Source organism: Capra hircus, chromosome 25 (genome assembly GCF_001704415.2).
Source record: "Capra hircus breed San Clemente chromosome 25, ASM170441v1, whole genome shotgun sequence".
NCBI lineage: Eukaryota > Metazoa > Chordata > Mammalia > Artiodactyla > Bovidae > Capra > Capra hircus.
In genome coordinates, this window is record NC_030832.1 from 2254831 (window position 1) to 2276605 (window position 21775).

At 60.0% G+C, this 21775-nt stretch overlaps 3 protein-coding genes across 7 annotated transcripts; 2 read left to right on the forward strand and 1 right to left on the reverse strand.

The window, feature by feature from the left end:
* KREMEN2 (kringle containing transmembrane protein 2) lies at positions 1735 to 6389 on the forward strand. The gene is made up of 9 exons (XM_018041083.1): positions 1735 to 2231; positions 2412 to 2586; positions 3530 to 3621; positions 3712 to 3836; positions 4040 to 4193; positions 4865 to 5197; positions 5266 to 5391; positions 5477 to 5555; positions 5810 to 6389. Exons 1-9 carry the CDS (start codon positions 2138 to 2140, stop codon positions 6018 to 6020), a joined length of 1389 nt encoding a protein of 462 aa, XP_017896572.1. The 5' UTR covers positions 1735 to 2137; the 3' UTR covers positions 6021 to 6389.
* Positions 7520 to 10994, forward strand: PAQR4 (progestin and adipoQ receptor family member 4). 2 transcript variants are annotated; one of them, XM_018040899.1, is made up of 3 exons: positions 7520 to 8022; positions 9329 to 9550; positions 9722 to 10978. In XM_018040899.1, exons 1-3 carry the CDS (start codon positions 7857 to 7859, stop codon positions 10153 to 10155), a joined length of 822 nt encoding a protein of 273 aa, XP_017896388.1. In that variant the 5' UTR covers positions 7520 to 7856; the 3' UTR covers positions 10156 to 10978. The 2 variants fall into 2 exon arrangements, with proteins under 2 accessions (XP_017896388.1, XP_017896389.1); XM_018040900.1 differs by lacking the exon at positions 9329 to 9550 and having other exon boundaries at positions 7535 to 8022; positions 9722 to 10994.
* Positions 10984 to 20952, reverse strand: PKMYT1 (protein kinase, membrane associated tyrosine/threonine 1). Of its 4 annotated transcripts, XM_018040898.1 has the most exons (9): positions 20766 to 20952; positions 20293 to 20401; positions 14879 to 15371; positions 13536 to 14029; positions 12774 to 12880; positions 12479 to 12651; positions 12237 to 12394; positions 11334 to 11432; positions 10984 to 11255 (listed from the first exon to the last, which is right to left on the reverse strand). In XM_018040898.1, exons 3-9 carry the CDS (start codon positions 15227 to 15229, stop codon positions 11144 to 11146), a joined length of 1494 nt encoding a protein of 497 aa, XP_017896387.1. In that variant the 5' UTR covers positions 15230 to 15371; positions 20293 to 20401; positions 20766 to 20952; the 3' UTR covers positions 10984 to 11143. The 4 variants fall into 4 exon arrangements, with proteins under 4 accessions (XP_017896387.1, XP_017896384.1, XP_017896386.1 ...); XM_018040895.1 differs by having other exon boundaries at positions 12237 to 12651; XM_018040897.1 differs by lacking the exon at positions 20293 to 20401 and having other exon boundaries at positions 12237 to 12651; positions 20766 to 20944.

Here is a 21775-nt window from a genome sequence, read left to right on the forward strand (position 1 = left end):
CAGTTCTTTCTCCAGGTCCCCGCTGACCCTCTTTCTGCATGCAGAGTCCCGGTGGTCTTTGTCCTCCACCTCGCCCTTCTCTCATGTGACCGACCCCTGAGAGTGAGGCTCTCCCTGCAACCCTGTCGCCCCTGCCATGGCCCAGGCCAGAGCCTAGGACGACACCATGGAGCCAAGGCGGCCCCCAAGCTCACAAGCGAAAGAGAGAAGGGGGCCCTGGTCGATGGGTGTTACTGCTCCCTTAGCTGGCCTGTGCAGAGACCCCTGTCCAGTGCTCAGCAGGGCCAGGAAACTGGGAGGCGAGAGGGCTCCCCCAGGAGGCAACCGGGGCGCTAGCCTCGTCAGCCAGCCAGCTTCTTAGAATGCTCGCCGCCCCAGCGTGACACATGCACTCCCCCACCAGCACGTGTGCGAAGTGCCTGCTAAGTCGCTTCAGTCGTGACTCCGACCCCATGAGCTGTAGCCTCCAGGCTCCTCTGTCCATGGGATTCTCCAGGCAAGAATACTGGAGTGGGTTGCCCTGCCCTCCTCCAGGGGATCTTCCTGACACAGGGATCAGACCCAGCGATCAGACCCGCCTCTCTTCTGTCCCGCGCCTTGGCGGGCAGGTTCTTTACCACTAGCACCACCTGGGAAGCCCCCTAGCCTGAGGCACTGACCTCCAATCAGAGGTCTTCAGGGGTCCCACCACCACCACCAGCACTCTGAGTTACCTAGAATCTTCTCTGCTGACCCCAATCTTCCAGGAGAGACAGGGGGAGTGTGGATACTGACAGAGTGGAGATAGGTCCTTCCAAGCTGGGCAGCGAGGTGGGGGTCTGGTGAGGGGTGGAGAGGCTGCACTGAGGGGCAAGACATCTGAGCGACTGGGGCTCTGGGCGCCCCCATCTCCTTCCCCTCCCCTCCCCCTTACTCCCCCCCCCCCGACCGCCGCGCTCTCCCACGCACCTGCGCTGGCCTCCCCCCAAGCCCTGGGGGCAGCCGGCGGGCGCTGCTGGGAGATCAGAGGACTCGGAGGAGTTGGGCCCAGGGGGAGGGGGCGGGGAATTTCCCCCCACGCCTGCCTGGGCCTGCTCCCCTCCCCCCTCCCCCGCCAGGTTTTGGGGGGGCCACCGCTGGGGGAATTCCATCTCGCTGCGAGCCCGGGCCGGGGGTCCTGGGGAGAGGAGGAGGAGGCGAGGAGGGGACAGGCTGGGACCAGGGGCGCAGCTGCCTTCCTCCCCAGACACCAGCTGCCCCTGCCTGTCCCGGGCTGAGCGTCCACCCTTCCAGCTTGTCGGGCGGGTGAGGGGGCCGGGAGTGACGCTTCCCCAGGCCCGTCGGGAAGGGAGAGAGAGGCGTGAAGATCCAAAGACGGTGTGCGTGTGAGCGTCTCACCATGAACGGTGACTGAGTGGGAGAGCGCGCGCACTTCATTCAAGGCTGGCTGTGAGCAGGGGACGCTGGCGAGTCCCGGGACATGTGGCCCCGGGAGACGGTCCTGTATCTCTCCCTTTAGGGTCCTTCTGTCCACCGGCCCGGCCGGTCCTCCTGCACACGCTCCCACCCGAACCTTCACCGATCCGGGGAGGGGGAAGAGCGTGGGCGCGCCAGGCCACGGAGGGTCCCGGAGATGGGGGGCGAGCGTGGGAGGCGTCTGGACCTGCTGCCTCGGCTCCAGTCCCGGGCGGGGCTTCCCGGCTTCAGGGGGTGGGGTGCGGAAGGAGGGACCCAGGGGGGAGGAACGCGCGGAGGGACGCGAGGGGGGCAGGAGCCGGCGCGTTAGAGACCTGGGCGAGGGAGACTTAGAGAGCGAGGCGCAGCGGGAGGGGGCGGGTGTGGAAGCCGAGGCAGGACCCCGAACCCCGAGAGGCAGAGACCGGAAACGTCCCTGACCTGAGATCGCCCCCGCCCCGGGGTAAATTCCCAGTTGGGTCGGGGCAGAGACGCCTTCAAGGCCAGAAACCTCAGGAAGCAGATACCCCTGGGCGATACGCCCCCGCCCCTCCATCCTCTCTCCCCGGACCCAGAGCGGGCCCCAGAGAGGGACGAGGACGGACTGTCAGAGGACAACGCCCCTCTCCTCAGACGCCTGGGAGACCCTGGGGGCGCCGAGGGCCTTGCGCGGGCCAGGGCGACTTCTCTTCGGTTGGGGGCGATGGGGACACGGGCCCCCAAGGCCCTGCTCCTCCTCCTCTTGCTCCGGCTGTTGCCGCCACGCGGAGCCTCGGCGGGGAGCCTGCAGAGCCCAGGTGAGTCCCGGCGCGGAGAGTGGACCGAGGGCCGCACTCCCAACTCGGCCTGCGCGCCTAGAACCCGACTGCCCAGCTCGCGAGGGGCCAGAGCAGGTGGAGGCGGCAGTCGACAGCCCTCGGAGGGTGGGGAGAAGGTCCGGGCGAGGGTCAGCTTCAGGGCCCCCCGTCCGCGTGCAGGCCTGTCCGAGTGCTTCCAGGTGAACGGCGCCGACTACCGCGGCCACCAGAACCGCACAGGCCCCCGCGGGGCCGGCCGCCCGTGCCTCTACTGGGACCAGACGCAGCAGCACAGTTACAGCAGCGCCAGCGACCCCCAGGGCCGCTGGGGGCTGGGCGCGCACAACTTCTGCCGGTGAGGGGCGGGGCCTGCGCGGGGCGGGGCTGGTGCAGGGTGGAGGGCGTTGTCCTGGGGCCGGGCCGCGTCGTGGGCGGAGCGGAGGTCTCCGCTGGGCGGGCCCAGAAGCCACCCGGGCCTGCTTGTTCAGTCGTTGTCATGTCCGACTCTTTGCGACCCTGTGGGCTGCAGCACACCAGGTTTCCCTGTCCTTCACTGTCTCCCGGAATTTGCTCAAACTCATGTCACTGAGTCGATGATGCCATCCAACCATGTCATCTTCTGTCTCCCCCCTCTCCTGCTCTCAATCTTCCCCAGCATCAGGATCTTTCCCAATGAATTGGCTTAAGGACCTAAGGGCGGGGCCTGAGTGATGAGTGGAAACCTTTTCTGACGTGAGTCAGGCCTTAGGAGTCCAACGTTTTGCAGAGCCTCAGATCAGACCTGGGCACCAAGGCGCCCATGAAGATGGGGCCTAGTCAGAGGGCAAGCTCTAGAGTGAGGGCCGAGCTCTTAGCGTTCAGCTCCTTTGAGTGACTGAGGGATTGGGGGTTCAGAGCCATAGCTGTGGTCTGAAGCGGCAGGGACCGAGTTAAGTGGAAGGGCACTTCCCTGCTGAACCTCAAAGCTTAGGGTTCATCACGTCTGCTTTAAAGCAGGGTTCCAAGACAAGGGACAGTGGCTGAGGCCCAGGGCTGAGTGGGGGGTGAACACAAATGGCCTGGAAGTCCTCATACATGAAGTCATGTCTGAGCAACAGCTGAAGACCTAAAATCAGCCCCCCAGGGCCCCTTTAACGACTTCCCACCATGCACTGGGAAGTTGACATCCATTCTGGTGGGCAAACCAGGATTTGCTCTAACACACACAGAGGCCATTCTGCAAATAAGCTGTGGGTCAGGACCTGGAATTCATGGTTCTTGGGACAACAGTATCCCAACGATTTCTCCCGGGCCTGCAGTAACCCAGACGGTGACGTGCAACCATGGTGCTACGTGGCTGAGACGGAGGAGGGCATTTACTGGCGCTACTGCGATATCCCCACGTGTCACAGTGAGCTGGCTGGGCTTGACAACGGGGGCGGCCGGGATGGAGTTCGCTTTTGCAGGCCCCACACTGAGCCTGACCCTGCTACCCCCTCAGTGCCTGGGTACCTGGGCTGCTTTGTGGACTCTGGGGCACCTCCGGCCCTCAGCGGCCCCAGTGGCACCTCGACAAAGCTCACCGTCCAGGTGTGCCTTCGCTTCTGCCGCATGAAGGGCTACCAGGTACTGCCCACCTGCCCAGACTAGTGACCCCTGACCTTGACCTCAGCACTCAAATCAACATCGGACTCTGAGGCCAAACCTTGATGCATGCTGATTTCCGAACCTTCAGCCCTGATTCCCACTTCCGACCCCTATCCCTGGCTCCCACCACCCCACCCCCTCCCCCAGCCTGTCTCGGGGAGTCACCCAGTCTGTGCTCCCAGTTGGCAGGTGTGGAGGCCGGCTACGCCTGTTTCTGTGGCTCTGAAAGTGACCTGGCCCGAGGACGCCCGGCTCCGGCCACTGACTGTGACCAGATCTGCTTCGGCCACCCGGGCCAGCTGTGTGGTGGCGATGGGCGCCTGGGTATCTATGAAGGTGAGGAGTGGGCAGGGATGAGGGGCCTGGGTGAGGGGAAGAGTGACAGGGGGTTATCTGGGAAGGGAAGGCATGGGTTGAGGGCAAGGCCTGATTAAGAGATTAGGTTGAGGACTGGACCAAAGAAGGGACTGGGCTGAATCTGGGGGTCAGGGCTCTGGGGCTCTAGAGGAAGGAATTGTTTGAGGACAAGACTAGAGGAGGGGACTAATGGCTTGGTTAGAAGGGGTTGGACTAGAGGAAGGAATTGTTTGAGGTCAAGACTAGTTGTTAGTCACTCAGTCGTGTCCGACTCTTTGTGATCCCATGGACTGTACCCTGCCAGGTTCCTCTGTCCATGGGATTCTCCAGGTAAGAATACTGGAGTGGGTTGCCATTTCCTTCTTCAGGAGACCTTCCCGAACTAGGGATCGAACTCTGGTCTCCTGCATTGTAGGCAGATTCTTTACCATCTGGGCCACCAGGGAAGACTAGAGGAGGGGACTAATGGTTTGACTAGAACGGGTTGGACGGGGCCGGAGGAGGGAACTAACTTGGCTGAACTTGGGATGGAAGAGGGTACTGCGGTCCGGGCCCAGCGGGGGAAGGGGCGGGGCTCTATGTAGAAGCCCCGCCCCTATTAAGGAGAAGCCCGCGGGCCTCCGGGTTCTGACCGCCGGCCCCGCCCACAGTGTCCGTGGGCTCCTGCCAGGGGAACTGGACCGCACCCCAGGGTGTCATCTACTCCCCGGACTTCCCGGACGAGTACGGGCCGGATCGTAACTGTAGCTGGGTGCTGGCCCCTCCGGGCGCCGCGCTGGAGCTCGCCTTCCGCCTCTTCGAGCTGGCCGACCCGCGTGACCGGCTGGAGCTGCGCGACGCCACCTCGGGCAGCCTGCTCCGCGCCTTCGACGGCGCTCGGCCGCCGCCTCCGGGCCCGCTGCGCCTGCGCGCCGCCGCGCTGCGGCTCACTTTCCGCAGCGATGCGCGCGGCCACGCGCAGGGCTTCGCGCTCACCTTCCAGGGTGAGGCCCCTCCCCACCCCGCCTCGGGCCTTCCGCTCCGCCGGCCGGTCTCACACCCCTCTCCGCAGGGCTGCAGGACGCCGACGCCGACCCGGCGCCCCTCGAGGGCTCGACTCAGACCCCAGCAGCGCCCCTCGACGGGGCCAACGTGAGCTGCAGCCCCGGGCCTGGCGCTCCAGAGGCCTCGATGGGGGGTGAGACGGGTGTGGGAGGCGGGAGCGAGTTTGGGGGCGTCAGGCCCTTCCAAGCCCCGTGCTCACCGCCCTCGTGTGCCCGCAGCCCAGGTCTTCTCGACGGTGACGGCCGTCTCGGTGCTGCTACTGCTGGTGCTGTCGCTGCTGCGCCTGCTGCGCGGACGGTGCGCGCTCTGGGGCGGGGCCTGAGGGCGGAGCCGGCGGGGAGCCTGTCACCCCGCCCCTGTGCCCCCGGGGCGTGGAGGGCCCTATGGGACGCTAGGGTACACGATGGGAAAGGGGCTGGATGGAACTCCTGGGTTCTTGAGGGACGAGGCCTTGGGTCCACAGAGGGAGTCGCGCGTGGGATCACAGGCGAAGCGAGGTGCTGAAGATGAGGTTGATTGGAGGGTTCGGCTGACGTCTGCTCCCTCTCTAGGGGCTGCCTGCTGGCTCCGGGTAAAGGGTCCCCAACGTTGGGGCCTTCCCGGGACCCCACAAGAAGCTGGGCCGTTTGGTACCGCCGGCCTCGAGGGGTGGCCCTGCCCTGTCCTCCCGGGGACCCCCAGGTTGAGGGTTTAACCGCGAGTTACCGGCCCTTGAGCGCCTCCAGCCAGAGTTCCCTGCGTTCACTCATCTCTGCTCTCTGACTCGGGGACCCCCAGGGTCCACTGGATCTTCCTGCGGCTGGATGGACTCCGCAGACCCTATGCCACCCTCTGTGTGCCTTGGCCTTCTACCCCTTTGACGGCAGCTCTAGTCATCTCGAGGAGGCCAGACGTTGGACAGGAAGCATCTGGTACTATTGAGAACTTGACCTGACCCTCGGGGTCCGGATGGTCAAGGCCAAAGGACGAGAGGAATCCTGCTTCCCTTTCTCTTAGACCTCGGATGGTGGGTCTTTGAGCCCTGTTTGGGGTAGTCCTGGACTATGCCCAAAGTGAAATGTAAGAGGTCAACAAAAGTGGTCAAAAGACCAACCATAGACTTTGAATAAAGGACCTGTTTTGGTACAGGGCACCGGAAACTCTTCTGTGCGGGAGGAGCTATGTTAACGAGGTACTGTGCCTAGACTGGTTGTGGGCAAATTAAGAGCGTTCCACGGAAAGAGTTTCGTGTAACCGCCTGGAACGCAGAGATAGAGAAACCCAGGAGGCGGAAGGATGAATGGGCGGGATCCTGAAGAAGGGGAGGAGGTGGAGGCGGAAGAAGGGATACCTTCGTGGATTTGATTTAGAATGAACCCTGCGGGGCAAGGGAGGGGAAGGAAATGCTGAACTTTCTTATTTCCTGCTTTCTCTCCTGCTTCAACAGTGAGCGCGTATCGCCCACCCCTCATGGTTCAGCGAGGAAAGAACCCGCCTGCAATGCAGGAGCCGTCCATGCGGGTTTGATCCCTGGGTGGGGAAGAGCCCCTAGAGGAGGAAGTGGTCACGTACTCCAGTATTCTTGCCTGAAAAATTCCATGGACAGAGGAGCCTGGCGGGTTACAGTCCAAAGGGTCGCAAAGAGTCAAACACTACTGAGCGCGCCCGGGCGCGCATGCACACACAGACAGAGACACAGACACAGACACACACACGCTCAGAGAATCCTGGCCCAAAGGCAGGTCCTCAATGGAGGGCACCGGGCAAGTCAGGCACACCCTTAGAGGCCCAGCCACCTTGGCACGCCTTGCTGCACTCCGGGGAAGTCGTGCGAGTGGAGCGATCACCCGCGGAGTGGTGGCGCTCAGGCTCTAGACCTGACCCGTCCGAAAGTCCCGGGCCGGCAGCACCTTGGACAGAGCCCGGGCTGTGGGGACTGGGCAGGGTGGCCGGGCTGTATCCTAGAGGGTGAATGCCCAAGGGTGGGTGGACCCTGGGGCTCGCGCGGAAAGCCCGGGCGCGCACTGCAAGGGAACGCGAGGCTCCCGGGTCACTCTGACAGAGCCACCGGGACTCAGAACGTTGCGTCCCAATCCAACAGGCACCCCATGCAAGTGAGACTGGGACCTAAAAAAATTATGCTAAGAGGGTGAAGGCCTGAACTGCCGCTGGAGGAACCTCCCCGCCAGCCGCGCCCATTGGCCCTCGCCGCTGCGACGTCAGGAGCCCGGAGCGCGAAACCCTGGGCGGGATGACGGGGGCGAGCAGCTGGGGCGGAGCCTGGCGTCCCCTCCCATGTCCGGCCGCGCCCGTCCTCCGGGCCGCCGAAAGAAAACTGCCGCCGCCACGAGCTGTCCCTGCAGAGCGCCTGCCCCAGCGGAGCGGGCAGCGCTGCGCTCCGGCGCCCTGCGCGTCCCCGGCCTCCGCCCCAGCGTGGGGTCGCCAGACCCGCGCGTGCGCAGCGCGGGAGGGGCGCCGGCCGGGACCCCCGGGCCAGCGCGTGCGCGGACAGAGCCCTGAGAGGTGGGCGGGCGCCCGGACTAGGCTCCCGGTACGGCGGGCCCACTGAGGAGACCCGGGGGGCCAGAGGAGCGCGGACCGACCTCGCTGGACCGGGCCATGGCGTTCCTGGCCGGGCCGCGCCTGCTTGACTGGGCCAGCTCGCCGCCTCACCTGCAGTTTAACAAGTTCGTGCTCACTGGCTACCGGCCGGCCAGCAGCGGCTCGGGCTGCCTTCGTAGCCTCTTCTACATGCACAACGAGCTGGGCAACATCTACACGCACGGTGAGCCGCACCCCGCACCCCGCACCCGCAGCAGCCCTGTCCGCGCCGGGGCCGCGGCCCGAAGGCCGAGGAGAGCCCCAGCGCCCAGATCCTTGGCTGTCCCGGCCCTGGCACGGCCAGGAGCCACAGTGACAAAGCTGCCATTGTCCCGGACGTCGCTACCCGCTTCTGCAGCCCCGGGGGCAGGCGAGGGAAGCGGAGTGGGGGACCCAGTCCGCTTAATCCTTCTGAGCCCTGGGAAGACGCAGCTTGGTGTCCGGCCACTTCGTAATCCCTGCGCCCTGTCATCCTCTCCCGCCAGCACCCATCTCGGAGATGGGTATCGAAGAGGGGCCCAAGAGAGGAAGTCAGGCCGGGCGGCCCTGCCGCTTAGCCGCGGGGCTCCGCCTGGTGGCGGCTCCTTCCTCCCCCCGCTGGCGCCGGGCCCCTCCTCCGCTGCCCCGCCGAACCGTGCTGACACAGGCCTGCCCGTCCTTGGCCTGCCCCGGCAGACAGGTGGCTGAGAGAGGGGCGCTGAGTGCGCTGGGCCTGGCCTTCGTACCTGCTCCCTGGGGGAACTGTGGCCTGGCCAGGCCCCGCCAAGAGTGGTCAGTCAGCGGCCCCAGTCCGCAGGCGCTGAGCTCTGACTGCTGTGAAGGCAGTTCCAAAGCGCCTGCAGGAAGTGGTAGGAATGGCCCTGGAGGCCTGGGCTGGGAGGCATGGAGCTCCCCAAAAAGGTGCTGGGGAAGGAGACAGAGCAGGTTCTTTCAGCCCCCTCCCCTGCCTCGCCTCGAGATGACAGAAAGGCCCCCCCCCCAATTTGTCTGGTCGCTTCTGGAGAGGAGAGGGCACAGGGGTTGGCAAGAGCAGGTGGACTGGCCCTGGCATGTTAGCATCACCCACATGTCCTGTTCAGAGCTCAGCTTGGGGTCACGCCTCCTTCTGACTTCTGCTGAAGTCAGGTTTGGGGGTTGGGGCCCCTGCTCTCCAGGGAATCCACCACAAGGGTGAGAGCAGCTTCGGAGTCAAGACTGCTTGGGCTCTGGGCTACTTCCATTGCTTCCTTGCTGGGGTCACCTGGGGCAGTGACAGTTTCCTCACCAGTTAGTGGGGATAAAGGTCTGTCCTTCCAAGAACTACTGTGAGCTCTGCTAAATCAAGTGACCAGAAGCCCAGGACCCGCCCCTGCCCAGGGCCGGCCAGCAGCTGACCCACAGGACCTGTGTTGCACTCACCCCACCGTGCTGTCTCTGGACTGGGGCCTCCTTGGGGACTGCCTTGTCCTCAGTGTGAAGGTGTCTGATGGAAAACTGTCTCCCTCCCCCAGGACTGGCCCTGCTGGGCTTCCTGGTGCTGCTGCCCATGACCATGCCCTGGGGTCAGCTGGGCGAGGATGGCTGGCTGTGGGGCACACATTGTGTGGCCTGCCTGGCACCCCCTGCAGGCTCTGTGCTCTATCACCTCTTCATGTGCCACAGAGGGGGCAGCCCTGTGTACACCCGGCTCCTTGCCCTGGATATGTGTGGGGTCTGCCTCATCAACACTCTCGGTGAGCAGGGCGTGAGGTGGAGGGCGGGGGGGCTTGAAGGACGGGAGCTGAGGGTTGGGTCCACTCACGTGAGCCCTGGGTAGAAAGGGCAGGAGTCAGGAAAACTGGAAGCAAGAGGGCAGGTGGACCCGCAGACTGACGTGCCGTCTCCCGCCTCTCTCCTCTGCACAGGGGCCCTGCCCATCATCCACTGCACCCTGGCCTGCCGGCCCTGGCTGCGCCCCGCTGCCCTGCTGGGCTACACCCTGCTGTCGGGTGTAGCTGGCTGGCGGGCCCTCACCGCCCCCTCCACCAGTGCCCGGCTCCGTGCCTTTGGCTGGCAGGCCGGCGCTCGCCTCCTGGTGTTTGGGGCCCGGGGAGCGGGGCTGGGCTCCGGGGCTCCAGGCTCCCTGCGCTGCTACTTGCGCATGGACGCGCTGGCACTGCTTGGGGGGCTGGTGAACGTGGCCCGCCTGCCGGAGCGCTGGGGACCCGGCCGCTTCGACTACTGGGGTAACTCGCACCAGATCATGCACCTGCTCAGCGTGGGCTCTATCCTCCAGCTGCATGCTGGCGTCGTGCCCGACCTGCTCTGGGCTGCCCGGCATACCTGCCTCCCGGACTGAGCCACCTCCCACCTGCCATGCCCTCAGGCTTCTAGGGCCAACGGTGCCATGCTTCCGTCTTTCCGCTGGCCTGCAAGCGGATGGCTCCCTGGACGCTTCGCAAATGGGACTTCCCAGCGGGGGCCTCCATCTGTTCATCCCGTCTTCCCTGTGGACTAGCTGCTTCTACTCACACCTTGGAGCTCCAGTGGCCCTGCCTGCCTTCCTCCAGGGAACTTAGTCCTACTGCGTAGGTTGAAAGGCAACCTTCCTTTCTCTGGGCCTCCAATTACCCTCTGTGTGACTTCTGAGAGTTAGACCAAAGGGACAGTTGTGATCCTGCCAGCCCAGAGCCATCGCCCACCCTGGGCCTCCTCAGAACCTCACATAAGGCTCCTCACGGCTGCCCAGCCTCCTGCCCTTGCTTCATGGCCTCTGTCCATCCATCCTGTGTGCCAGCCCTCCCAGCAGCCCGAGGTTCGCCCACTGGTTTTCCCTTCTGTCCGGAGACTGTGGATTGAGGGGTCTGGGCATCAAGACTAGACTCACCCCCGGACCTAAGAGCAGGAGGGCAGCTGCTGCTTTTTCCAGGCAACTGGCACAGAGACCTAAAATGCTGGACGGCATTTAGGCCCTGCTGGGCTGAGGGCCCACCCTCCACCTTGAGTAAGTGCTCTGACAACTGACCTGCCCACCAGCAACACACCTGCTCAGGAACGCTGCCCCACACAGGCAGTGGCTCCCAGTTCATCTGCTGGCCTGGGGCTCGGGGACTTGCAGCAGAGCTCAGCCTGTCCCGGGGGCCTCAGGCCCTAAGCGACTCAATAAAAGGGGGCAGGAAGCACTGTGTTGCCACACAAGCAAGCTTGGGTGCACCCCAAGATTCAAATACCTTTTATTAGAGAGCCAGGCAGAAGGGACCACTGGAGTCCACACAGGGACCCCAGCCTCCAGGAGGATGGAAGGGAGGGGCTAAGAGGTTAAAAGCGCTGAGCCTGGGCCGGTGGGCTTAGCTCGGGCCCAGGGAGTCCTCAAACAGGCTGAGGAGGTTTCGAGGTTCAAAGGCAGGGAACGTGCCCCGAGGGGGCTCTGAGTCAATGTCACTGAGGTCCAGAGCATCCCTGGGGGCAGGAAGAACAGAGAAATGACTCAGGGCCAAGAGCTGCCCCCTCCCACCCCAGGACCCTGGGCCAGCTCACCTCGGCGTGTGCCTGCTCCGGGGGGCAGGGGAGCCACTGCAGGGGGTGGAGGTGCTGCCGGCAGCCCTGGCCAGGACGGCCTCTGGAGACAGCGAGGGCCTGGATGGGGTTGGGGGGGTGGGGCCAAGACCAGCAGGCTGTGGAGGGGAGGGCACCGGAGCAGCAATGCCCACCTGTCCCTGGGCGGATCCGCCTGAAGCAGGCGGGGGCTGGTGCCGGACAATGGGTGTGTGGTGGAGTTGAAAGAAGGGCTTTGACAGCTTCCAAAGTCCACCTGACCGCACACAAAGGCCACCTCTGTCCCTTAGAGCATGGAGGCTCTGACTGAGCTGACTCTGACATGACCTTATGGTAAACGAAGCTCATCTGGCAGTCTGTCTGCTGTAACATGCTCCCGTGGGTGACTGGCGTGAACCCTCCTGAGCGCTGCCTGCCCCGAGCATGTGCTTGCCTTTGCAGTAGTTTCTTAATTACGGCCTGTCACTTGGCCACCAGGCACCTGGGACTAAGGAATTCTTCCTCCCAGGGAAGGGGCTCGCCAGGCTCTGGCGGTTTTGTCCCCCAGAGGAAAGACAATGCCTTGTCTTCGGGTGGCGGGGGTGTCTGCAGGGGTGGGGGCTGCACCGCCCGCCTCTCGGCAGCGCGGTGGGCCCCGCGCAGCCCCCCAGCGTGGCAGCACCCTCAGTGGGAGGCTGCCAGTTCTCTGCTCAGTACAGACCCTGCTCCACGCACCAAGTTTAGAAAGAACTGCATTCAAACTAGGCCAGGGCACACCCCCACCAGCCTTGGTTTCCTTCCCGGGGCTTGAAGGGGTCCAAGTTTGTGGGTACGTTCCCAGTTCACCATGCTGACGGCTGTCCCCCCTGCCCTGCCCTCAGCCGCCCTTCCCGAGTCCTCACCCACCCTATGCTGTCGTCGTCCCAGGTGTTGGAGAGGCTTCGGTCCAGGAGGAGGCTACAGGGCGGCGACCCGGGTGGGGTGGCCGGTGGACCCGGGGGCTGCAGCCAGCTGGCGGGGTGCACCAGCCCGTGCCAGAGCCAGCAGAGCAGGGAGAGCAGGGCCTGCAGGGATAGGGGCTCAGGGGAGGCTGGGCAGGCCCTGGGCAGGGAGCGGAGCCAGGCCGGCCCGTCACCCTCCCCGCTTACCTGCCACAGGGCCCAGCCTCGACTGAGGGCCTCGGCAGCCATGAACCACAGGACGCTCCAGGGCCGTGGCTGCCTGAGCACCGGCAGGGCCAGCAGGGCCTCGGCAGTGGCCCGCAACTTGGGGTCAGGCTCCAGCATCATGACAAGGACAGAACGCAGCTCAGAGGACAGCCCTGTCCCCGGGCAGGGCCACGTCAGGGGTGGGGCCTTGCACCTCCCAGCCCCTTGCCACCAGCCACCCAGAGCCTGTCCTCCCTGCGGCAGACAGCCCCCCAGCCCTCACCCCTCGACTCACCAGCTGTGAACTCAGGGGGCAAGTAGCCCTGACGCAGCCGCTGCCAGCCCTCCCCACCGCGGGGCAGCTCCATGTTGCATGCCACCTCCAGGATGGTGAGGCCCAGGCTGGGGGATGGGGACAGAAGCGGGGCGGGGAGGGCCATGAGACGCAGAACCCAGCAACTCGGGCTGACCCCATGGAGAGGGCTGCTGGCCTCCACCGTGAGCCAGCGCCCTGGGGGAGGGGGGGCTGATGACCACTTCATCGAGCGTGGACCCCCGGGCCAGCACAGCTCACACACCACCATGGTGAGTCCTCCCAGCAGCCCCCACCCCCATAGGACTGGCACTCTGGTTGCTAACAGTGACTTAACACTGAGGCTCTCCTTGTCCTGTTGAGGTGACCAGGTGCTACTGTCAGAGGCAGGGCAGGGGTGACTGGCGTGGACCTTGGAACCCAGCACCTGATCCAGGCCCAGCTTTACAGCCTGCTAACTGTGGACTTGGGAAAAGTCTCTCCACCTGCTGTCTGTTCCCCTGTAAATGGAGTAATATGGTCCCTCCCAGGGAGGTGTGATGAGGCCAGTGAATCACATAAGGTGGCTCTTGAGGCTTCTCTGCTTAGACAGCCTAGCTCTCCAGGCCCTCTCGACTGGAAGGCGGGACCTCCATCCCCAAGGCAGGGTCTCCTGGCCTGAGACCAAGTCTTCCTAACTCTGGGCTAGGCTGGTGTCCCTCTGCTGACCATGCCCCACCCACCAGGAAGCCCCCCAGCCCTCACCTGAACACGTCTGCCGCAGTCCCGTAAGAGCCCTGGAGCAGCTCGGGGGCCATGTAGCGGGGGTCTCCCTCCTGGGCCTCACTAGCTCCCGACGCGCCCAGCTCGACCAGCAGCCCGAAGTCGCCCAGCTTGCAGCGGCCCCGGGGCCCCAGGAAGATGTTGGCGGGCTTGACGTCCAGGTGTACCAGGCCCTGGCCGTGCAGGTGGGCCAGGGCCAGCAGGGTATCCCGCAGGTAGCCCCAGACCTGGGTTTCGGGCAGGCTGGCGCCCCAGGCCTCGCAGTGCTGCTGCAGGCTGGGCCCACACAGCTCTGTCTGTAGGTACAGGATGCCACCCTCCTCCCAGGCTTGCTCCAGCCGCACGCAGCACGGGTGCTGCCCCACCTTCTCATGGCCGCCCACCTCAGCCAGCTTGCGGGTCCGGTCCTTGGGGCCCCGGAAAGGCGACATGGAGCGCTTCACTGCGTAGAGCCGGCCGTCTTCCTTGGAGCGCACCTGGAAGGGAGGGGGCACAGCCACTCAGGACCACCCCAAGGCTCGGTTAAGATCTCATTGTGCGGGAGGTGTCGCATGGCAATCACTTTAGAGGACCCCCTGTGCGTGCAAGAGCAAAGCTGGACAAACCTCCACGCCACGTGCCAGTTTGCTGGAGACCCAGCAATGGAAGAGACGGGGCAGACCTCTAAGTACTGGCCCGGGAGGATATGTTAGATGAAGAAGCTGCCTAGAGAATAGCAAGGCGGTGTGGTCTGCATGCAGCCTATGAAATGGCTTTGTCTCTATGTAGTCAACTCCAGAGGAAAGCCTAGAAGCAAGACCCCCACCTGACAATCATCTTAGTTTCCTCCAGAAAGGACAGCTGACCTAGGGGCTCCTGTTTGTACTTTTTTAACAAAATTGTCTTCGTGTAGCACTTGTGTAAGGAAAACTACATTTTAAAGTAAAATATACATGATTGGAAAATATATTTTAAGGAACAGAAGGTGGCATGGAGGAGTTGCCTGAATGCTTGCGGGTGGAGGGAGATGCGGGGGAGTGGTTCTGGCTCAGGGGCCAGGTAGAGCTGCCAAGACCCCCAGACGGCTGGCTCCGGGCAGGAGATGGCAGGCAGGAGCCACCGCAAGGCGTGCCAGGCTCTGGACAAGGGGAGAGTGTGTACTAAGGGGCCTCAGAGGGGCCTGTGTAGGGGGGTATGAGAAAGCAGCCAAGTCCAGCACTGAGGGGAGCCTGCCAGCCTGTGAGGGGGGCCGTCAGGGGAGGCGGGGAGCAGGCTCCCTGGACACCCTCCCACCCTGGCTGGGGGAGGGACCCCAGACAGACCCAACAGAGCTGTCACCAACTCACCTTGAAGACCTCCCCATAAGAGCCATGGCCCAGGCGTCCAAGCCTATAGAAACTCTGCTGGAAGAAGGACTCCGGTCGGCTTGGGTCATATCCGGGGCTCTGCAGGGGCTCAGAGGCCTGGTCCTGGAACGACACCCGCCGGGCGTGGGGCTGATGCCAGCCTGGGGTCCGAGGAGGGAAGAGGCGGCTGACGGGGATGCTGCCCTTGGCAGGGGGCCGGGGTGGGAGGCTCCGGCTGAGCCCCCTGGGCCTCTTGAGGGAGAAGCCAGGTTCTGCATGGCGGAAGTAGGCTGGGACTGGAACAGGGGTGCCACCCAGGGGTGGCGGGGTGCCCTCGGCGGGCATGAGCATGTCCAGCACAGGTGCCCCGGGAGGCAGAGTATGGTGTGTCACTCAAATGGCGCTTGCTCCTGCGGCCCCAAAGAGAAGACAGCCACGTCGACACCACACACACGCTCCGCTCTAAGCACGGAGGCCGCGGCTCCTCGAACACCTGCAGGAAAAGGTATACAAATGAGGGTAGAAAAACAAAACTGAAAACCACAGTGTCCTGTCCTGGAGGCGCCTACAGTCCGACAGAGGTTAACCGAGGTAGGTTCTGAAGCCAGACCACCTGTGTGCACAGCCCTGCCTGGTTTACCCTTAAAATAGCCAACCTTTGGGAATTCCCTGGCAGTCCTGTGGTTGGGACTTGGCACTTTCACTGCCCTGGCCCAGGGTCCATTCCCTGGTCAGGGAACTAATATCTCCCACACCACATGTGCCGTGCTGTGCTTAGTTGCTCAGCTGTGTCCGACCCCTTGCGATCACATGGACTGTAGTCTGCCAGGCTCCTGGGGCCTGGCCAAAAACATTAAAAAAAAAAAAAAAACTTAGAAAAAAAACGTCCAACCTCTTCCGAGACTGTAAGGTAAAAATATTAACACAGGCCCACTACCCCTTATCTCCAATTCCAAAGGAAAAAAGAAAGTCTGAATTCCAAATGTCTTTCTTGTTTCCTTTTTCGTAGTTGAGCTGCTAAAACTCAGTTAGTGGGGTTTCTTTCCAGCTCCATGTGGCAGAGGCTAAGCTTCCAATGAGTGTAGCAGAGAAACTAGGGCTCCCTTCTTTCACCAGCCACTCATGGGGCAGAAGCTCTAATTGAGCTGCAGGAAGCTGTGATACAGGAGCCCAGCAGTTCAAGTCCCAGCTCATTCCTCAGGAGAAGATCCCACACTAGCAAAGGCCAGCCAAGAAGGCTGGAGGCTACTGCCTCACTCTCAGGCAGCAGTGATATTCAGAGACAGGCTCCACTGTCCATGCCCCCAGCTCAGAGATTCTGCCCAGGGGAGAGGCAGGTCAGGAAACAGAGCTCCAAAGCTCTCTCTGCAAAAAACTGACCTGACTAGTAACAGAGTATGAGAAGTTCAAGCCTAAAGGTACTCTCAAAATCAATGGAGGCTTTGCTAATAAGCAATTAGGAGGAGGCTGGTACTTCCATTAGTGCTATTGGCTGAACCACAGGCCAGCTAGTGTACCGGACAGAACTAGGGAAAGACATAGCTAAGATGAGGCTTCCTGGGGTCAGAACAAACCTTCAGTCTGGAACTCCAAAGATACCCCTTTAAAGTCCAGATTTGATTTGATCAGTCCGTGGAGCAATTGATGCTCCAGGGCGTTGTCAAAAACAGGAGAGCAATCAGCCAGCAACTGGTGGGGCCTGACAGCTGGGTATGATTAGGGAAAAGACAAACAGAGCACCCCTAAAACCACTAGTGTCCCAGGGTGACTGTGCACAGGCGCAAGGCCAGGGCCTCTGAGGAGCAAAGTCAAAGGCTTCACATTGCAGAGTAAAGAGACATCACTGTTCTGGTCCAGCTGGTCACTAAACGAACAAGCAAATAATCCCAAGCCCCAGATGCAGAGTGAGGAATGAATCTAAAATGTCCAGTTTTCAACAACAAATTACAAAGTATATAAAGACATAGGCGAGTGTGACCCATACACAGGCAAAAAACACAGCAGAATCTGCCTGTGAGAAAGACCAGATGTCTTTAACAGACAGACTTCATAGCTGTTCAGTTGTGTCTGACTCTTTGCGACTCCCTGGACTGCAGCACACCAGGCCTCCCTGTCCTTCACCATCTCCCGGAGCCTGCTCAAACTGATGTCCATTGAGTTGGTGATGCCGTCCAACCATCTCATCCTCTGTCATCCCCTTCTCCTCCTGCCCTCAATCTTCTCCAGCATCAGGGTCTTCTCTAATGAGTTAGCTCTTCACACCAGGTGGCCAAAGCATTGGAATTTCACCTTTAGCATCAGTCCTTCCAATGAACATTCAGTGTTGATTTCCTTTAGGATTGACTAGTTTGATCTCCTTGCAGTCCAAGGGACTTTCGAGAGTCTTCTCCAACACCACAGTTCATAAGCATCAATTCTTTGGCACTCAGCTTTATGGTCCAACTCTCACATCCATACATGACTACCGTAAAAAGTGTAACTTTGACTATATGGACCTTTGTTGGCAAAGTAATGTCTCTGCTTTTTAATATGCTGTCTAGGTTGGTGATAGCTTTTCTTCCAAGGAGCGTCTTTTAATTTCATGGCTGCAGTCACCATCTGCAGTGATTTTGGAGCCCAAGAAAATAAAGTCTGTCACTGTTTCCATTGTTTTCCCATCTATTTGCCACGAAGTGATGCGACTGCATGCCATGATCTTAGTTTTTTGAATGCTGAGTTTTAAGCCAGCTTTTTCACTCTCCTCTTTCTCATCAAGATGCTCTTTAGTTCCTCTTCACTTTCTGCCATAAGGGTAGTGTCATCTGCATATCTGAGGTTATTGATATTTCTCCCAGCAATCTTGATTCCAGTTTGTGCTTCATCCACCCAGCATGTCTCATGATGTACTCTGCATATAAGTTAAATAAGCAGGGTGACAATATATAGCCGTGAGGTATTCCTTTCCAATTGTGAACCAGTCCATTGTTCCATGTTGGATTCTAACTGTTGCTTCTTGACCTCCATACAGGTTCCTCAGAAGTCAGGTGAGGTGGTCTGGTATTCCCATCTCTTTAAGAATTTTCCAGTTTGTTGTTATCCATGCTTTAGAATAAGCAATGAAGCAAGCCACTATAAATAATGTGCAGAGAACTAAAGGAAGCCACACGTGAAGTAAACACAATGACAACATCTCAATTAAGTAGAGGATATCAGTAATGAGATAGAAATTATAAAAGAAGCAAATGCAGAGTTGGAAAAGTACAATGTAACTGAAATGGAAAAAAAATCACCTAAGGGGTTTGAAAGTAGATTTGAACTGGCAGAAGAAATAATTAGTGAATTTGAAGATAGATTGATAGAAATTATGCAATCTAAAGACCTGATGAAGAAAACGGAAACAAGCTGCAGAAAAATATAGGATAGCATTAAGTGAAGAAAAGCTATGACAAACCTAGACAGCATATTAAAAAGCAGAGATATCATATAGTCAAAGCTATGGTTTTTCCAGTAGTCATGTATGGATGTGAGAGCTGGACCATAAAGAAGGCTAAGTGCTGAAGAACTGATGCTTTCAAACTGTGGTACTGGAGAAGACTCTTGAGAGTCCCTTGGACTACACGGAAATCAAACCAGTCAATCCTAAAGGAAATCAACACTGAATATTCATTGGAAGGACTAGTGCTGAAGCTGAAGTTCCAATACTCTGGCCACCTGATGCGAAGAACCTACTTACTGGAAAATACCCTGATGCTGGTAAAGATCGAGGGCAGGAGGAGAAGGGGGCGGCAGAAGATGAGATGGTTGGATGGCATCACCAACTCAATGGACATCAGTTTGAGCAAACTCCAGGAGATAGTAAAGAACATGGAAGCCTGATGTGCTGCAGTTCATGGGGTCTCAAAGAGCCAGACACAACTTGGTGACTGAACAACAAAGTGAACCAACATATGCATGATGGGTACACCAGAGAAGAGAAGGAGCTAGAAAAATATGGATTACAACTTCCCAAATGTGATTGTAAAAATAACCAAGAAGCTCAATGAACCTCAAGTAGGATAAATGCAGATACACACACACCAAATCAAAAGTGCCGAAAACCAAACGTGAGGGGAAATCTTGGGAGTAGCAAGAGGAAAATGACTCGTTACTGAAAACACCCACTCCCCCCTTGACATAAGGATGGACATGAAGATCAGTGGTATAGAACTGAGAGTTCAGAAATAAAACTCTCACACTTAAGGAGTCCATTGATTTTCACAAGAGTGCCAAAAGAATTCAGTAGGAAAGAAATAGTTTTTTTAATCAACGGTGCTGGGAAAATTGGGTGTGTACATGCAATAAGCATTTAGAAGAAAAATCCGACCCAGCCTATTCTTCCTTCTAAGTATAAATATTCATATAGAAATACTAATGCATTTGATTATGAGATGATGTCCCAGATGCATGAATGGGTGGTGTTACATATGTTGGTTGGTTGATTGGTTTCGTTGCTAAGTCATGTCAGACTCTTGCGACCCCATGGACTATAGTCCGCCAGGCTCCTCTGTCCATGGGATTCTCCAGGCAAGAATACTGGAGTGGGTTGCTATTTCCTTCTCCAGGGAATCTTCCCGACCCAGGGATCAAACCTGGGTCTCCTGCATTGCAGGTAGATTTTTTTACCAACTGAGCTATGATGTCTTACATGTACCCTATTAGCTTTCTAAAATTGGAGACATTATAGAATTTAGACATTTAGTCCAGGAAACACACCTGAACTAAGGGGCTTGTGGACCTGTAATGCTGGCTTTATGGAAGGCTTAGTCTAGCATCTGGCATGCAGATTCCTCAGTATCCGTTATATAATGCTCTGAGTTGTAATTAAAAAAATACACAAAAGACAGTGGTCCCATGGGTATAAATGACTTTTCTGTTGGAGCAGAGAGGGCTATTGTGTGGCTATAATGTTATAATTGAAAGAAAAAAGGGGGGAAAAAAAGAGTCTAATCTTGAGAGGAGCCACAGTGTAGCAAAAGGAGTCCATACTCAGCACAGGGGGGTGAGTCAGTAACTGAAACTGGAAGGAGCGGTAATCTGAGGGTGTCCTCCAATGCCTGAGTAAGTGAGGGGTGAGGGGAGGGACCCCACGAGGGCCTGCATGGAGAACTCACCCTGCAGCCTGTGGGGGCGCTCCCTCTGCCTCTATCCATCTCAGGAATCCCAGAGTTTCTCAAAGCGAGGGACTAGGGTGTCAGGCCCCTGTAGGGGGCTCGTTGAAAGTACAGCCTCCAGGCCCTTAACCAATTCTCACACCATCCCACAGTACTTAAACGTTCTAGCCTTGGGGTGCTAGCTTTGGGGGTGGGGGGGGGTAGGTAGGAGAAGTTGGGGCTCCCGGTGAATCCAGGGCGGCCCCAAGAACAGGCCAGGCCGGGATGACCTTTCAGGGGCCTCACCCTCTCAGTGGGTAGGATGCCATCTGCTGACCACCGTCTACCGCACTAGACTGTGAGTTCCTCCAGGGCAGGGCCGAAGCTGATTCACCTCCGTGGGCGTGGGGAAACCCTGGCGAACAGAGTGGAGCAGACCTGTTGTCACCGGGGAGGAGCTTTTCTTGGGGAGGACAAGTAAAGGAGGAGTAGTCGCTGGGGTAAGGGGTTCCCAGCACGGGGATAAGGAGGCCCGGCGAAGGGGAAGTGGGCGGAGCCGCCCGCGGCAGAGGGGGCCCAGGGAGGGCTGAGCAGTGGGGTTGGGCTGGCCCAGGGAGGGCTGGGGCTGTCGGAGGGGTAAGGAGGGAGGCTGGAGGGGGTTGGCTGTGAGGCAGATCCAAGGAAGGCCAGTCAGGGGGGCTAAGAGTTGTTCGGGAGGCGGCAGAAGGGAGGAGAGGGCGGTCCCTTCCGGGAACCCTCAGGGCCAGGTGTGGGCTCACCTGAGGCGGGTGGGCGGGGCGCAGCTCAGCAAAGTCCCAGATTCCGGGTCAGCGGAAGGCGCGGGAGCCCTCGGGGCGGTCAGGCGGGCCGGGGTCTTCGGCCCACCGCTCCCCACACCCGGGCGGGGGAACTCTCGAGGGGGAACGGCCCGTGAACGCGCGCGGACCCAGCTCGCGCCAAAAATTCCAAACTGGCCTCGAGGCCCCGCCCAGGAACGCCTCTTACCCCCGATGTGGCCTATCAGAGGCGCCCAGCCTGCTGGGGCTCCGCCCCGACGCCCCTGCGTGCGCGTCGTCGACGCCGCGTCTCCGGACCAGCGCTCTCATTGCGCAGGCGCGAAGTCTCCTCAGCTCCGACCCGGGGAGGAGGAGGGTGGCTACGTGGTGCGGCTTGGAGGCTGAGGCGCCACGCGGGGTCTCAGGCAGCTGTTGGGTCCCTCCTGCCTGGTTCCCGGGTCGCCAGCCGACCTCCAGATTTCCGTGCCGAGACCCACGGCCTTCGCTGGGCTGGCTTAGTTTTTGCATCTATAAAGGGAACGGTCAACTGTGTTTTTTGCCCCTGAGGTGTAGCCCCAAGAGGCGGTCTCTTGGGGGCTGGACAGGAAGTCTCTGCAGCCTCCAGGGTTCTGTCGCAGTCGAGTCCCTTGGGGTTTACTGTACCCTCCTCATACCTGCCGTGCCCTGCAATGCGGCGATAGGGCTGCCATCCCCCCATTCCTCCCCCCACCACACACACACCCTCTACCCGCTGAAGAATGAACCAGAAAATTCTGCCTCTTCCAAGAAGCCTCCTTCCTCCAAGTCTCAGCTACTTCGGAGGCAGCCCTTCCCAGTCTTTGGATTTGAGACTTAGGCGCAGCTTAAATCTCCCTCAGCCTCTTGGCCTAATGACCTTGGGAAGGCACTGGGTCTTTCCGAGCTTGGGACTTAAGTCCCTTCTGTAAAAATGGAGCTGATGACGCTTCCTTCAGGGAACTGGGGGTCAAATACGATGATCCCCTTAAAATTCT